Below are 17,098 nucleotides of genomic sequence, written 5' to 3' on the forward strand. Positions count from 1 at the left end.
AAACAATCAAATCTTTTGGCTTTTTAAACTACCTGCATTTAAGCAAACAGTTTTTTACTCTTATCAGGATATCCTGATATTCTACAGCATAGCTGAGTTAATCGTGTTAGCATGCTAGCATTCACTAGCTTGCAGAGAATAAAATAGACACAGTAAAAGTTGACGGGGATGGTTTTTGCCCAAATTGTCCGTGCTATCTTACAGCATTAAAATAATCAGAATAAGACGATAAATCATGGTGTCAAGGTTTGCTGAGTTCGGACCCAAGCATGCAGACTGAGCACAAGGAGTCAGTGAGCAAAAATAAGGAATTTAATGACAAAAATAAAAAAATAAAAAGCTGATGGGGCAGCAGTGCTAACACAAAAGACAACAAAACAACCAGGAGCACACAGGGAACAAGCAGGTAATTAAACAGTATGACTGAGGAGTGATTACAGGAGGGGACAGCTGAGACTAATGAACAGGAGGAAGGAGCAGGTGTGAATGTTTACCTGAAGTAAAGAATCGCCGAGAACAATAATGGCTGCTGACACAAGGAGACACTGTGAAACTAAACACAAGGAATCTCAAAAATTAAACAAGGAAAACATGGTAACTTATAAACACAATAACAATAGGAATAACATAAAACAAACCAACAACCACATAACAATGGATCCAAAACATATGTCCTCAGAAGTCAGAGTTTTGGAGTTCCAAGTCAAAAAATCAACTGGAATACTCCCCAAGTCGGAATTTCCAACTAGGAAAGTTGGGGATTTCTCACCAGCACCAACCTTAAAATCCAGTATGGCTGACTCACACATTAAAAGCTGCAATAGCTCCAGTAATAAACTTTTTATTTTCACTTTGTTCATTTTGTATCTCAGTAACCCAGCCACACAAGGTACTTTCCAACCACAGTTAGTGAACATGTTGCTACAATGTTTGAAAGCACAGAATGGGGAGATAATTATTGTTATTAACTTGTATTGCTAATTAGCTAGCCTGGTCACTGAGCGCAACTGTTAGCAAGTCCTAGTAGTTTTCCAACTTGCAACTGGAACCTGATTAGGTCAGGTCTGACGTCAGTCCCAGATCCGTAAATGGAACTCAGCACGAGTCAAAAATGAGATAATTACAAAAATGATTTAGCATAATTCAGATTTAGCATTAACAGACTAATCTGTATCAGAATTTGGATCAGGTTAACACTAACAGGTGTGTTTTTGTATTTGTGTATTTGAGAGTTGCCACACATCAAGTATATAAGAAAGATTATAGGTATTGGTGTTGTGACGTGCTCTCAGGGGTGACTAACAAAACCCCAAAATAAGAACCATTAGCAGCTTTGAACTGGTTTAACAGTCCAGCGGTTTGTCAGACATGACAGGAACACACTGAAGGGAAAAGTTGCCTGGTAACTCTGAAAGTGGCTAACAAATCCCCAGGCTCTGAAAGTGAGTGGAGATCTGTTCACTTTGACTGATCACAGCTCCACTGAACCTGTCCATGTTTACAGGGATAAGTGTACCTCCAGGGACCCGGCAGCCGTCTAAACTTCCAACCGCATCACGCAAAGCATCTCAAATATTTAGAGTCCCTCAGACAGTTTGTTCCTTCTTTGATAAGCGGAGCTGCGGGGAGATAAATGGCCTGTATGGTTCGGGATTGTGCAGCTTGACGTCGACCCGTGGATTCCAAGATAGTTTAAGCACATTTTGTGCTTTTGATATCGGTGCTGTCAGGCACTAGTGTTACCTAGACAGATGTGAACCTCCAACGTGATGAGATGCCACAAAAAAAACAGGAACTGATTAGCTCAAATTAGGGAATGAGGCTCTTTTCTGGGCAATAAAAGAATGCGTGGAGCTGCGACAGAGCCAAGTTTGTGATTAATGCTGCAGCTGGCAGCAATCATCCGGCCTGACTGCCATATATCAAAGCCATCAAAAACAGAAGTAACTTGTGACATTTCAACCAGGGAAAAAAATAATAGCCTTTATGCTTTCTCCATCATTACTAACTGTACCCCATACTCAGCACTGACCGTTTAGTTTCAATTGAGTCATACTCAGTGGGGGATGACAGCTTTGAAAATAACTTTTTATCTGTGTGTTGATGGGTGTTTTTTGTTTTGGTTTTTGGTTTTTATTTTTATTTTTTTCATTTCACAAAACACAAAAGAACTGACGAGACCATTTATCTATAGATTCCCTGGAAGAAAAAAGGCAAGCCAACCTGATGTTTTCTGTCTCTCTTCTCTCTTTTTTTTTTTCATGAGGCGCTGTCTGAGCCTGGAATCCCTTTATCTGCCTTTCATTAGCGCCTCGCTTGCCCTCTTAGTAGGCTGGGTTTCTGGGAGACAGTCACTTTCTCCCAGCCTGTGATGTTTCTGCAGATTACAGAGGTCCTTTGAAGCCACGGCACTCCTCATTGCCGGGGCCGCAGACGGGCCCATGCCATCTGTCAGACTGATGGCAAAGTAGCGGAATGAGGCTGAGACACCCTCTGTTGATTCACACTTTTGTCTTTCATGTGTCACATTTGGATGTCGCGCTGCAGCCACACCTTTGTAATCTGCTGCTGAGACCCGCCTGAAAGACCGCTCGCCGCAGCATACAAACACCCACACCCACGGAGAGAGGAGAATAATGGTCCTCCCTTATAACTCTTACCTGTAGGCATCAGGCTCTAAATGAGACAATTACCGTCGTCCCCTCACACTGATCCCCGTCTCCTCTCACTTTTCCGAGGCCCTGGAAACCACCGCCATGTGGTTCTTTCATATCTAACTGTTGGGAAGAGTCTGACGGTTCATGAATTCAGAAAACTAAGTTTGTGCCAAAACAACAACTACCTCACTGTGCGGCTGTGTCCATGCTACCTCAAAGCATGCGATCTAGTCTTTTGCCGCAAATTTATGTTTCAATAGTCGGTCCTTTCACTACGGCAGAACAAAATGCAAAGTTTAACCTGTAGATTGATTAAAGCCAGTATCTCACTGGGCTGTAGCTGTTGAAAACTACTTGGCGACTCAAAATTTAAAAGAAAATTGCGAGAAAGAAGATCAATTTTCAGTTGCAGTTTCACTGAGTTCTGAGGTTTTGATAACAACAGCAATAATAGTACAAGATTACAAGCTTATATTCATGTGTGTTCAGGTGTGTTTCAGCACAGCTGTTACAGAAACAGGCTCCACATCCACTGCAGTCTTGACTCTTCTTCAGCCCCAGAACAACTAAATATGCATTTGGGATAACTATCGAGTGACTATTTTCAGAGAGGTTTTGTTGCACCAATTTTTTTGAACATGTTCAAAATTCGAGCAACAAGACCACAGGTCTCTGTGGCTCATGCTTGGAAACTGACATCCACCGCAGACAGCCACAGCCCTGCGAGATACTGGCTTGAGCCTGGAGACTACGTTGCATCTAGTCGTCCATAGTAAAAATTCCAGAAGAAGGAGAGCGCAGACAGGGATCTGGGTCCTAAATGGACGCTGCGTTGTTTTGAAGGAGGCTGTAAGCTAAGGAAAAGCTCCTGTTCTGTGGTGTTTTGTTTATGATGTTCTGTTTGTTTCTGTTTCAGCGAGGAGAGCTACCTGATAAAGCTCTGGAGTGAGATTACAGGCAGCGTGTATCCACCTCAAACGGGGCCTCTCCCTGTGTCGAGATGATAAACTCTCATCGGGTTTGCTAAGACCATTTCCCAGCAGCTGTCTTCCAATTTATATGAACTTTTCAAACAGCTAAGAATCAGACAGACAGAGCGTCGCAACCAAACTTGAGCGCTTTGAACACATCTCCCGTATATTTTCTTCACCCCAGGACCACTGTCTTCCAGGCTTCCAGAGGAAAAAAGAAGTACTTGGATCAACAAAAATAAGCCCCCCTACCCCAACATCTATCTATTTTTCCTACCACCTTGCCTTTCCTGTCCTTACTTTAACACACTCTAAATATATACATAGTCAACCTCCAGCAAGCATCCCCCGTTTTCGCTCATCACTTTGTTTCTTGTTTCTTACTACTTTGCTGCTTTGAGTTGTTTCAGGCGAAACTACCCTTTTTGCAGCCGCTTCAAGCACAAGGGGTAAGAAGTTGCTGCACAAAATCGGGCCCGGACCTTCATCCCTTCACACCGGAGGACCACATGAGTCAATGGTGAGCTGTAAAAATCAACAATCAAACCCACCAGGATGAAATGTTTTTGATCGCAGATAAAAATAGAGTCGTCATACACATAACTCTTTGACGGGGGGATGAGTGAGCGACGCTCAAAGATGTTGGCATGACAGACTGGCAGGCGGGAGAAAAACACTGAGGCAGAATGATTGGCTTCTCCTCTTTGATGTTCCTGTCTGGCTTTCTTGTGATGGTTGGTTACATCTTCAAAACCCCTTCTGTGCTGACAGTTGTAATGACCCCAAACATTTCATCTGTCACTTCTGAGCGGAGCTCTGACAACTTCCGAGTGTAGGAAAAAAAAAAAAAAAAACTCTTCCTCTACGACCAGACGTCATGCCACGTTTCCACGCCAATTCAGGCGGACAGAAGTTATTATTTTCCTTTTGTTGTGGACTTGACGTTAGATGTAATTACACAGCAAAGTGGGTTTTAACTTTAAAATCTAGAAAAACAGAGAGAACATCAATGTCAAATGTCAATCATCAAAACCCCATGAAACGGCAAAGATTATACAATAACACATCACATCGATGTGATGTACATTTTTTGCTAAAATCCAATTTCAAGTGAAGAAAATAAAGACACCACTCAGATCCATGATTCTAAACAGCACGTTAAAAAAAACATTTTATAACACAAGTCCAACTGTATAGTTCCAAAACATTCAATTGGCATTGCTCTTCAAACACCACAATTTACCTCTAAAATGTGGTGTTTGCTGGTTCCGACAGCCCATGTGTGCCAGCCTTTGTTATGCCCATTTATCTTTTAATTGTTCGTATATTTAAAGACCTAAACATCCATTCTGTCTGCAGAGCGGGAAGCACTTTCCCATGGTTTTTATCGGGACACTGCTCTCATGTGGAACCAGTCCTCGGTTCGCCTTATAGCCCCTCTGTTGTGACACAGGATAATGAATTTCACAACATCTGCCGTTTGTTAACCCCGTTCAGTGTTACTGATCTCCTTTTAATCCTTTGACTCCCAGCATGTGTGCAGCTACAAAACTAGACTGAAGCAGTTGGATCCCGCCGGGGGAGGCACTGGTTCATTCTGCACGAAACACCCACCAATGACGCTTTTGCCAGTGATAAAATACTCTGAATGGGTGTGAATAAAACTTAAAAAAAGAATAGGTCAGATGTTTTGTAGAGGGGTTTTGGACAAAAGTTATGAACAGTTAATAGCTTTACAGCATTACACAGTTATTGCAGCTAAAACATTGAGATATTTCTGCCTTAAGGGTGCATTGGGAGTGCTACAGCTAGCTGCTGCTGTTGCTATTTGAGCTTGCAAATGACCATATAATTGTCTGAAAATAACAGTGTTGTGTAAAACTGATGTAGGTGTAAAGTTGGTGTAAAAAGATAAAGAGATGAGATTACAGATGTTTAAAGACGGCATCATTCCACGTTGGTGCTGACCTCACTCAGACCAGCTGTTAGCTCATAAATCCAGTCAGAATTAAACTCTGTTCCTCCAGGCTGAGGTCAGTCAAAGTGTTATCTATAACAGGCAAGATGTTAATTGTTCCTAAACTTTCCAGAGAGCCTGAGATCAGCACATCAGAGCTGTCCCTTTAACTTCCAAGAATCCAAAGTTGCATCAATCAAGTATGCAGGATTTGAAATTGCAGACCTCAGCCGCATGATGAATCTCACCAAAGCGTGACATGAGAATAATGTGAAGAATTCTTGGATCTGATGTGTGATTTTAAAGCTGCGTCATTTTTAGCTGAGGCTAAAAATGTTTATATGACGCTTGCTAATTATAAAATGATAAGCAAGTTCAGCTGGAATGAGTGGTACAAACAGGTTATTAACACAAAATAAACCAGTGGAATCTGACTCAACATTATACTACTTTTATTTAATTTCTTGTTCGTAGATAAAATAAAAATAAAAAATTGGAGCCTTGACATGTCAGTCAGTTTTCTTTTTTTGAAACTGTTACATTCTGGGATGCTAGGCCTTTTCTTGGGAAAGAAATTATATCAAAGAATATAGAATTGTAAACCCAACTTTGATTTCTTTTGTCAATCAGCCTAAAACTCTGTGTCTTTTGTTCTGAAGTCAATAAAAATTAAATGTCTCTGCTTTCTTCTTTGTGAGTGCATGTAAAGGACTGCACGGTGACGCTTATATTTCATAATTTGCTGGGGATGAGTTTCCTCAGATGGAGACTCAAACATCAACAGACTATCAGAATCACCTTTTCATCTGAAGGCAGGAATGGTTGAAACGGGTGAATTCAGTCCATCTTCTTTCCTTTCAAACCGTCTCCCCCCATCCTTTGCCGTCTTCATAAAACCTGGAATGTGCTTCAAAGAATGTACACTATCTTTCCTCCATGAATAAAACATCTGTTATTCATCAGGCAGTACAATATGTGCTGATTTAACAGAGCATAACAGCTCTGCGAGGCAGCCAGACAGACTCTACAGAGTCCTGCAAAAAGTCCAAATCCAACGAAGTGTCATCTGTCTCCCTTTGGAGATCAGGCTGCTTCATTTAGACAAGTTCCAGAAGAAAAGGGGGCCAAGGATGCAAGTATGTGTTAGCCATACGATGCTCAGGATGTTGAGAGAAGGCTGTCCAAAGACGATTTCACACCTACACTGCAGCTCTGTCAGAACGCAAATGTCTACATCAGACAGATGCGACTCTGTTAGTCTTCACTCAGCCCGTATTCTGGTTTTAAGTTTAGAAACATCTATACATGTTAACAGAGCAGGTAATTCTCAGAAGAATACACAGTACTGTGCTGATGATGTTATTCCGAGGATAATGTTATTCTGTTACTTCCAACTGATTTTTCCTCATTTCTGATTCTCCAACTTTGTGAAATATTGAAATCTAAAGGCAAAAAGCCTTTTCGAAACAGAAACGTTGGTAGCTTCATCTCCCAACCAAAACTTTGCTAACATTATTCTGCCTCTAGGAGCCACTCAAGAGGAACGTTAGCATATGCACGTGTGAATAGAGCTCAAAATATATCAAGAGATTATGAATGTTATAACAGTTTATGCTCTAGTTTTAAATATTTGGTTTATACATCCTGACTATTTTTAAATCTTCTCTTTTTAAAGTGGGTAAAATTGTACCTTTATTACCTTTCATTTGATTTTACAACTTTGGTTCACATATCTTGACAAATACAGTTAGTTAGCTGTGTTGCTATTTTTGTCTATGACAATATCTTTCTCAGATATTTGTTGTTATTTCACTTGCACATATCCTAACTTGATGGAGGTGAAAAACTACATTATTCCTCAAAATAAAACGACCAGTAAAACTAACATGGAGCTCCTGCTTTTGGTTGTACAATAATATGACCTTTTCTACTCTATCTGAAAAACAGTATAACTTTACCTTTAATTCAGATCACTCTGTGGAGCTGAAAACAGACTGAAATCAGGCAAGACAAGTCAAAGACTTTCTCATACGTAGTTTTATTTTCATTCATTTTGGTAGTAAACTATTTTGGATCTGAAGACATTTAAGCAAAAAGAAAACTTCTCCAAAATATATTGAGAATCCAATACAGTTTCTAAACACTGAATCCCTCATTGCCTATGATGTGAGCCCCATCAGTGTATGAATGCGATCTAAAGCACTGATTAGACTCTGTAGAATGATTTATTCAGATTAGCTTTGTGGAGATTTAGTAGAGTGCTGTATGAATGTGTGTGGATGGGTAAATGAGGGCACAGATTGTGTTGTAAAGTGCTTTGAGTGGGCTGGCTGGCTAGAAAGGTGCTTTGTAAGTACAGTCAATTTACCCTTTTTGAATCTGTGTTCGATAACAACAGTTAATTCATTCATGTTTTGGTTCAAAGTGATCATAAATTATATATACAAGAACACCCATCTCAGGATTAAAGGTAGCCATAAACCAGGACTTGTGTTTTTATTTCTTCTTCTTCTTCTGTTCCCTTTTCAGGGGTCGCCACAACGAGTCATCCTTCTCCATCTAACTCTTTCTTCTGCGTCCTCTGTCCTCACTCCAACTACCTACATGTCCTCTCTAACTGCATCCATATATCTTCTGTTTGTCTTTTTCCTATCAGCTGCATCTCTAACATCCTTCTACCAATATGCCCACTGTCTCGCCTCTGAACATGTCCAAACCATCTCAGTCTGGCCTCTCTAACTTTATCTCTCAGTCGTCAAACCTGTGCTGTACCACTGAACCGTTTTTATTTAATTTTGAAATAAAGCTTATTCCGCCCCCTCCTGGCTAAAAAGCGCGGCTGTATGAACGTGTAGTTCCACCGCCTCACCGTTGAGAGGCGCTGTAACGCGTTGCTTACACTGTTGCTACTTCCGCTAACTCACCGAGCGCTAGCAGGCGGCTGTCCAAACAAAATACAAACAATGGGCAAGAAGCACAAAAAACACAAGTCCGATAAACACGGATATGAAGGTATTTTATTTTTCACAATTGAACAGGTTACTTACATAAAACGTTCATGGATTTTTGCTTAAAACGAGAAGCCGAATTGTTTTTTTTTATGTTGGGTTATCGTATTTAGTGCTGTCATTAGCATTAGCTCGGACTAACGCGGCTCTGTTGACCAACAAGATGGTTTATGTGCGCATTTCCTGCGTCTGTATCTGTAATTTCATTCATCTTGGTCGATTATCAATATGAGAAAACAATAAAACATTTATTTCGAGTTGCAGCATCGCGTTAAAACTGCTTGTTAGCTGATAGCATATGAGCTGTCAGAGCTACAAAGAGTCACCGTTAGCTCGTTAAAACACAGTGATCTGGTTTAATTTGATTTGATTTGATTTGATTTGATGCTTTCAGATTACGGAGACAGGCCGCTGAAGCTGGTGTTGAAAGTGTCCGGGAACGAGGTGACGACAGGAAGCTCGAGTTTAGACACTTTCTATGAGGACCAGCTGGCAGACGGAGACAAACCCAAAGAGAAAAAGAAGAAAAAGAAAAAGGACAAAGAAAGAAGCCTCGAGTCACCAGGGGATGAAAAAGGGAAGAAGAAGGTAAAAGGGGACTTTTAGGACACACACTTCCCAGTTTTAGAAGAAGCAGTAGGGATTGTTTAGCCTTATAAAGTGGCTCCATTGGGCTCATGTGGGGGATTTGTGTTTGTTTGCTGTGTTTTAGATGACTAAGAAGAAAAAAGGGCAAGTCGCAGAGGGAGAAAACGACAGAGATCAGTGCAGGACTCCTATACGTTCAGAGCTGGACAAACTAGAAGGTATCCTTTAATCATTCCCAATTAATTCCAGCATTTATTGTCTCGGTGTAATCTTTTTATCTGTGTTTTTGTTGTTTTCCCCAGCAGAAAAAGAGCAGACACCTCTGCAGGAAGCTCTGAATCAACTCATTAGGCAGCTTCAAAGGTGCGGGACTGATTACAAACACTGCTTTTTTTTTTAAATATTGCATATCTAGCAGCACATTTCCTTGCTGCAATGGGGATTTTAACAATTAACCAAACTATCTGTTTATGTTTTGTTTGTGTATTTCTGGTGCATCTGTGGTAAAGAACTGTTTTTCCTTTGTAGGAAAGACCCCAATGCATTCTTCTCGTTTCCAGTGACAGACCTCATTGCGCCTGGTTATTCCTCAATTATCAAACGCCCCATGGACTTCAGTTCAATGAAGGAGAAAGTAAAGAAAGATTGCTACCAGTCATTGGACGAACTCAAGGTACATGTGTCACTGCCTCCAGAGGTTAAACTCACTGCTAGTTATAAAGCAGTGTTCAAGAAAATAATGACACAAAAATTCAGAAAGAGCTGAGGATTAGTTGTAACTTCATTTATTTGCAGTTCAAAAGTGTTTAGAATTCCAGATGCTATTTTCTTTGTCATGTTGCCAAGTGTTTAGCATTTGATTTGTTCTTTTTTTTGTTACAGATGGATTTCAGGATCATGTGTGAGAACGCCATGATTTACAACAAACCTGAGACAATCTACCACAAAGCAGCTCGAAAACTGTTACATTCTGGGATGAAGATCCTCAGCCAGGTAGGAAGATTTGATCAAAATAGCTTTTTCTCGTGATCTCAGATCAGCTCCTTAAGACTTTTGATGTTCAATTTGTGGTGGAAAGAACATATCTTCTCAGTCTGTAAGTTTGTCGTGGCTTTCCAAACCCGAACTTGCATATTCTTGCTTTGACAGGGGTTTAAATTAGAAAAATAGTTCCTCAGGTGAGCTTTAGGACATGACGGATTACACTGTGTTATGATTAATGTGACAAAAACAAAGCCAAAATTCAAAACTTTTGTCCTCACATGATTGTTTGACCAACTTATTTGCCCGTTAGTAAAATATTTTTTCTTGTACAATTTTATCAGTTTGTCACATCGTTGCGGGTAAATTTTGACAGATTTGCTGACGTGCTTAGCATTGTTGTCTTGCTGTACGACCCAAGTTTCAGCTATCACATACAGATAGTCTAACTGTTGACTCTAAATTACTTTGGTCTACAGAGGAGTTCATGATCAATTCATTGACTGGGAGGTGCCCAGGTCCAAGCCCAAATCACCCCTCCACTACCGTGCTTGACAGTTGATCTGAGGTGTTTGTGCTGTTATAGCGTGTTTGGTTTTCTCCACACATGGTGCTATGGGTTACGGCCAAACATCTCCACTTTAGTATTCTCTTTACAAAGGACATTATCCAATAAGTCTTGTTTTATTCAGATGCAGATTTATAAACCGTTGTCGTGCAGCCATGTTCTTTTTAAAGAGAGGGTATGTCATTATGTCATTTTTCTGATGTTTGCACAGTTTGATCCCAGGTTGAACGTATCGGGGTGTTGCCAGCTGCTCCTGCATGTTTTCTGCTTGTGAACAGTCATTGGCCTGAGAAGCCATCTTCCTGCATTGGTGTCATGTGTGAAATGACTGAAATGGAATGAAGAGGTGTTGAGGTTGATTTTGATTGTTTAATTGTTGTGCCTGTGAGCCAATAGTTCCTTCACTCCAACCAGTAGCACTGCAGTTTGCTGATTACACAGTACAGGCTTCACATGTGGAGTTTTACATCATTTGTGTATGCCACATCAGAACATACTGTACTTTACCCAAGGTTATTAAGACAATCATCATCGCATTTGTTCCGTGCTTCACTACGGGAACGCCCATGGCGAGGCTGATGGCGTTCCCGATGCAGTTACAATTGAAGGCCTATTATTCCATGAAAGATTGCGTATCGCCCACCTCCTTTCTAGACTCTATTCTAGCTCAATCTGAAAAATGTACTTAGTTAAAAGCATTTTTGTGTTTTCCAAGGTCGGTTGTAGATGTACGTCCAATGATTGCATTTCCAGAGTTTCATTAAAATCTGTCCACTGGTTTATGGGATATTTTGGCAACAGATGACACAAAACCACGTGCACACGGTGACGTGGGAAAAATCTTATTTAGCCTCCTTAAGACTGTTTTAGCTTTATTGTAGCAGAGCCCTTACTGAGGCCAAATCTCACAAGGCTTACTTTTGCAAAAAGGCAACAGATGAGGGCAGCAGAGAGCACCAATGCTCTTCAGAGGCTTTGTATCATCTCTGTCCAAAAGTACTTCTTATTTATTTTATTTTTTTCTCCCCCTCTTCATTTGTTTGCTTTGCTTTTCTGTTCTGTTTCTCCGACAGGAAAGGCTGGACAGCCTGAAGCAGAGCATAGATTTCATGTCGGGCCTCGACCCCTCAACCAAACAGCCTCTGAAGTCAGAGGAACAAGGGGTCGGCGGCCTGGACCAGAACAAGGAGGGAGCCATGAGCTCGGGGGCCAGCGAGCGCTCCCAGACACCCAGCACACCCAGGTGCTCCAGCATGTGGACGTCACACATTCCAGCGACACTCGCAGCTGTGTTTTCATGACTTTAAAACCTTTAAAGTGATAGCCGGCCTCTCACAGGCGTCTCAGTCGGTGTCAGGGGGTGAAATGTTGTCAGGTTTCACAGTAATACAAGTAAAGCTGAGAAAATCCATCAGAAACAGCGTGTAGCATGCTGATGGACACTTTCCCACTCGGTCAGGGCACAGCGATGCTTCCTCCGAGCCCGACTCTTCTGCGTGTTGGTTTTCCACTGTGGAGCTGGAGGCTGAGAATGAGAGGAATGCCTGACAACAAGCTGGGACTTGTTTACGTTTTTGGCCGTACCTCTTTTACATCAGTTTTGTTTCCACCTGAGTCAACACGAACTGTTGACTGACATGACTCGTTGCGTCAGGGCTCACTGTCACAGGAACAACCTGAAAGGGCCTGTTGCTGTGCCGATGTTCAGCTTTTTGTTTTCATTAAAAAAAAACATTTTGATGACATCTATGTGAAATGAAAGGAAAACGTAGGCATTCAGTCAACTAAAGCTCATGTAGATTTTCTCTCTGCAGACGTTTTTCTTCTTTTTTTTTATTGTTGCCATACAATAAAACAAAAAACATTGTGGCTCATGGTCAAAGCGTCTCAACCTTTTTTTTAAAATTTGTATTTCTTTTGCAGACAGGACAAAGACACCAAGGACGAAGCAGCAAAGGCTGAGAAAGAGCTTGAGGAAATCCGCAAGGTCATCGAGGAGTCTAGAGGAAAGCTGTCTAACAGAGTGCTGCAGTGCGATGTGAGAAAGCAGGAAATTATAAACTCGTATATATATATATATATATATATATATATATATATATATACAAAGTTTTTCTTTTTCCAATCTATGGCTGTGCCTTTAAACATACCTTGTTCTTTAAGCAGAGGAAAGGGAAATTGCTCTTTGTTCTGACTTTTATTAAAGAGAGTCTGAGTGTTTTAGCCTAATGTGAATCCTGTTGTTTCTGACCAGTTCTCTTGTCTGTCAGTATCACACTTTTGTTTGATCAGACGTGGTTTTTCTGTTGCTGAGCCATCGTTGGCCGTGTTTTTTGTCTTTCAGTTGGAGTTTGCGAGGCAGAAGTCTGACGGCTCCACCACTCTGGCTATACTCAACCCGGCTGATCCCTCCCCGGGGGGTAGGTCCATTTTTATAGATGTTAAAGTATTGCTTTTATTTTATGGATTCTGTCACAAAAACGAAAATGCACACATCATCATTCTTAATGATTTCGAAAAAGCTTGAGTGAACTTTTCAGAGTTCCCAACAATTCAGCTTCCAGCTTTTGGAAATAAGAAGGATGTTCTCAGCCTTCCTTATGTGTTGATCTTTAAAACTGTACAATTGTTGAACTAACACTATATAATGTCATTAATGTCATTCTCTAAGAAAATCTGGATCTTGTCCATATGTTCTGACACTTTGAACCTGCCTGAGTGGAGAATAATCAGATTCCTTGATAATGTTTAAGTACGAGTAGAAATAAGCTCTTGAGCTGATGTTTTGGCTCTTGCAGATGTTGGATACTGTCCAGTGAAACTGGGCATGATGTCCAATCGGCTACAGAACGGTGTGAACGCTCTGCAGAACTTCAGGGAGGACAAGAGGAACAGGATTAACCCAGGTACTTAGCTGGTTTCTCTTTTTCCCTGTCAGAGGTTCATCCAGCAGCTGATGATCTTTCACCCCCACAGTGTCCTACTTAAACTACGGACCCTTCACGTCCTACGCACCCACCTTCGACTCGAGCTTCGCCAACATCAGCAAGGAGAACTCTGACCTCATCTACTCCTCTTATGGAGAGGAGTCCAGTCTGCAGGGCTCAGACAGGTACGCGCCGCAGGACCGCAGACACACATCCGCCTTATGGGATTTCCATGTATCGTCATGAGGCATTCCTGACTGATTAACTGTCCAGATGTTACAGTGTTTCTCTGAGGTTAGTTAGACCAGAGGAAGTCAGCTGTACAGAGCCACACCACAAAATACAGAGCTTTATCTCTGGAGTGTTTAAAAATGGAGAAAGTTAGTTGTGAAAGCTTTATTCTGTGTGTTGGAGACTGCTTTTGTGCTTGTGAGAGAAGAACTTTCTAAACACAGAAAAACAGCGAGCTGCCTGAAAGTGTTTCAAATAGTTCATCATTTCCTTCAACTACTTCACCGATTTCCAAAATGGCCACCTGTCGTGTTGTATTTCCGACCCTCAAAGCAAACCCTGTTAGAATTAGCAGCTGCTGTTCTACTCGTCCTGCTAACTCGAAAATCTCTGAGCATCGAGCAGAACCCGGTGTTTCATTAGTGTCGGTTCCTGCTCTCTGTCTCACTGTGCAGATAGAAAGTTTTACAGCATTTTTTTAATTTTATTTTACTATCGTTAAAATCAACAACTTTTTAAAATTAGTTTTAGTCAGCTAAGTGATACAGACACATTAACAATACTTGAGCGTAAAACAAAAACAAAGTAGTGTATTGAATATGTGTGTGTGTGTGCAGCTTGTCCGAGTTCCTGGCCAAGTCAGACGAGTATGTGTACAAACTGGCCGACAATCTTCTGGACGCTATGACCAACGGAGAGCATTCAAAAGCCCTGAAGGAGTCTGAGTCGGTAGGGATCCATTAGGAGCTTTTACTTCTGATTCTAATGGCACAGCATTAAAAGGCTAATTTACTTATGAGGTTCTTTTATTTATTTATTTTTTTAACCTGTCCAGCAGCCGGAGGAGGCAGCAAATACACGAGAGGACAAGAGTGACGTGCAGGTGAGAGTTTGTGTTAATCTGAAGCTGAATCCCTGATTAAAATCTTCCCCTAGTCTCTGCAGTAAACCGCCTCTGTTTGTCGCTTTTTACTGAAATTCACACACCGCTGCGAGATGGAAATGGACGTGAGCGAGCGTAGAATGGCGAGAGCCGGCGTGTGCCGCGTAACCCTAAACCGGAGCCACTCGTCCTAATCTGCTCCTGCTGCGCTGCCGCTCAGTGGAAAACCCGTCACGTGCGCTCGCTCTGCACCCCACGGGAGGGTTCTTCATTTAATTTGTGCTCTAGATGGGCCCTGCTGATGGATTCTGCATCAGCCAGCTGTGTCAACATAGCGGGGGCCTGCCGTTAGCTGGGATCCATCCGCACATGGAAAGAACATTTCCCTTCAGCGGACATAAAAGCCGCTCTCTCCTGGTCTGCAGTTGGAGAGTTTGGAGGGGAACTGTGTTTCCCTTCACTGCTGGCTGGCTGCAGAGCTGAATCGGCCCTAACAGCAGCGGAGGAAACCAAAGGAACCGGCCCCGGGGCCGAACACACAGCGACCCTCTGTGCTGGCTGTTTGCTGTTTTTGGCGGCGCTCCAGTTTACACTCATCTCCTGCTCGGCCGATGCCTTTGATTAGGTTTTGATTCTTATTGGAGCAGAGAGGCAGCATGACAGAAAGGGGCTTCAGAAGGCCTTGATGTTCCCTCGGCACATCAGCTGTCCAGGGTGGAATGCCGTTTTTCTAATCTGACCGAGCATCTTGTTTCCCCCTCCGCCTCTCGTAGACAGCGGAGCCCGACTCTTCCAGCAGGCTTGACTTCCTGCGCTCTGCTGCAGGCCTGGAGCCGGAGGAGGAGTTCTCTCAGGGTAATGACCTTTGTTTTACATTTGTCTCTGTGATTAACTACATTTTGATGAGGTTTTTATGAAGCCTTACATATAAACAGATCTAAATACAGTTCTGTAAGAAAGGAGTCATTCAGAAAGGACTAAAAAAAATGTTAAAATGTTTAAATTGGATAAGTTGGAATACATACAACTAAACATGTGCCCTGCAGATAGGAATAGGAGAAAAATACACAAATATAGGACTCATAGCTTTTGCTTTTCAGTTTTTATGCCATTTCTGATGATTACTTCCTGTCAGCTCATCATTTTCAGCTGTTTTTTGTGTGACTCTTTGACTCTGATGGTTATGTTCGGCTTCAGAAAGAATCGAAGCATTGTGTCGGTGGGGGGGTTACCCTGGTGGAACAGGAGGAGCTCAGAGGAAGCGATAACCGTGTGTGTACGTGTCATCCCACCCCGATCTGTTTCAGAGGTCCTCCACTTCCAGCAGAAGTTGGACGAGACTACAAAGCTCCTGCGCAACCTGCAGGAAGCTCAGAGGGAGCGTCTGAGCGCCAAGCAGCCACCTAACATGATCTGCCTGCTGGCTCCGACTGCCAAGGAGCTGGAGCTGGGTAAGAGCCTCTCTGAGCAAGGGCCCCCTTTGTTCCTCCACCCAGACCTCACCTCACCCCCCCTCAGCTGTAGACCTCTAACAGCCCTTCATTTACCTCCGCTGTATTCGTCTTACACAGGTGTGGTTTGTCGTCCGGCTTTAGACAAGAATTTGCTGTTAGACGTGGATCAGATTCACATCGCTAAATCTCCCTTTCCCACGGATATGAGACAGTTTTTTAAAAAAAATTAAGTGCCATGTTTTTGTAATTTAAGCAGATTAAACTTCTCTGTAGTCTTCCTTCCTGTAACAAAGCGTAGTTACAAAAAACTTGCTTTGCATATAGATTACATCAGTTACATCAGTCCTCTTTTTATTAATATAGAATAAACTTCATGTCCTAATCAGCTGCTGTATCGCTTCTGTACGTTCTACCTGTTCAGCTGAGAAGGTGACAGGAAACCTGACGGCGCTGACTGGTCAGGTGGCCCCGTGTGACGTCAGCAGCATCCCTAGCATCAGGAGGGCTATGGGCGTCGCCGTGCCTCCCGAGGAGTCACCTGAGCCCCTCGTCGACCTCACTACAGGTACGTCTCCTCCCAGCTTCGCTCCGTGCAAACTGGAGGAACGCTTCATGGTGGAGACATTTTTTTTTTCAGCCACATTCCTGCAGCCTTGTGGTTTTCTTTGTGTTTTTAGTAAAGGAGTCGAGCGAACCGATGGAGATTCTACCAGCCTGTCCAGATGTTGTTCCATTAGTCGCTGTGAAATGAACTTCCAACCATCCACATTCATTGTAATAACTTAAGTTTTGTACAAAAAGTGCTTTTTGTGTTACACTTGTATGCATTTCAATCAATAAACCTTTTTTTTGTATATATAACCTTGTTTTTTT

The 17,098-nt window shown here is 42.2% G+C and overlaps 1 protein-coding gene across 3 annotated transcripts; it reads left to right on the forward strand.

Annotated features, from left to right (window-relative positions):
* Nucleotides 1-8,478: 8,478 nt before the first annotated feature.
* Nucleotides 8,479-17,086, forward strand: brd7 (bromodomain containing 7). 3 transcript variants are annotated; one of them, XM_017428656.3, is made up of 17 exons: nucleotides 8,479-8,597; nucleotides 8,988-9,181; nucleotides 9,306-9,399; nucleotides 9,484-9,544; nucleotides 9,710-9,854; nucleotides 10,064-10,174; nucleotides 11,804-11,973; nucleotides 12,654-12,768; nucleotides 13,075-13,150; nucleotides 13,529-13,636; nucleotides 13,707-13,842; nucleotides 14,506-14,617; nucleotides 14,724-14,771; nucleotides 15,545-15,626; nucleotides 16,079-16,222; nucleotides 16,647-16,790; nucleotides 16,903-17,086. In XM_017428656.3, exons 1-17 carry the CDS (start codon nucleotides 8,549-8,551, stop codon nucleotides 16,974-16,976), a joined length of 1,863 nt encoding a protein of 620 aa, XP_017284145.1. In that variant the 5' UTR covers nucleotides 8,479-8,548; the 3' UTR covers nucleotides 16,977-17,086. The 3 variants fall into 3 exon arrangements, with proteins under 3 accessions (XP_017284145.1, XP_017284147.1, XP_017284146.1); XM_017428658.3 differs by having other exon boundaries at nucleotides 14,727-14,771; XM_017428657.3 differs by having other exon boundaries at nucleotides 8,549-8,597; nucleotides 9,487-9,544; nucleotides 16,903-16,976.
* The last annotated feature ends 12 nt before the right edge of the window (nucleotides 17,087-17,098 follow it).

Source organism: Kryptolebias marmoratus, linkage group LG15, assembly GCF_001649575.2.
Source record: "Kryptolebias marmoratus isolate JLee-2015 linkage group LG15, ASM164957v2, whole genome shotgun sequence".
Classification (NCBI taxonomy): domain Eukaryota; kingdom Metazoa; phylum Chordata; class Actinopteri; order Cyprinodontiformes; family Rivulidae; genus Kryptolebias; species Kryptolebias marmoratus.

Excerpts from the sequence above, each read along its gene's own strand:
- brd7 (XM_017428656.3), top strand. The coding sequence starts at position 8,549 with ATGGGCAAGAAGCACAAAAAACACAAGTCCGATAAACACGGATATGAA. Across the intron at positions 11,974-12,653 it reads CAGACACCCAGCACACCCAG|ACAGGACAAAGACACCAAGG; the intron begins GTGCTCCAGCAT and ends TTTCTTTTGCAG. Across the intron at positions 13,637-13,706 it reads GAGGAACAGGATTAACCCAG|TGTCCTACTTAAACTACGGA; the intron begins GTACTTAGCTGG and ends TCACCCCCACAG.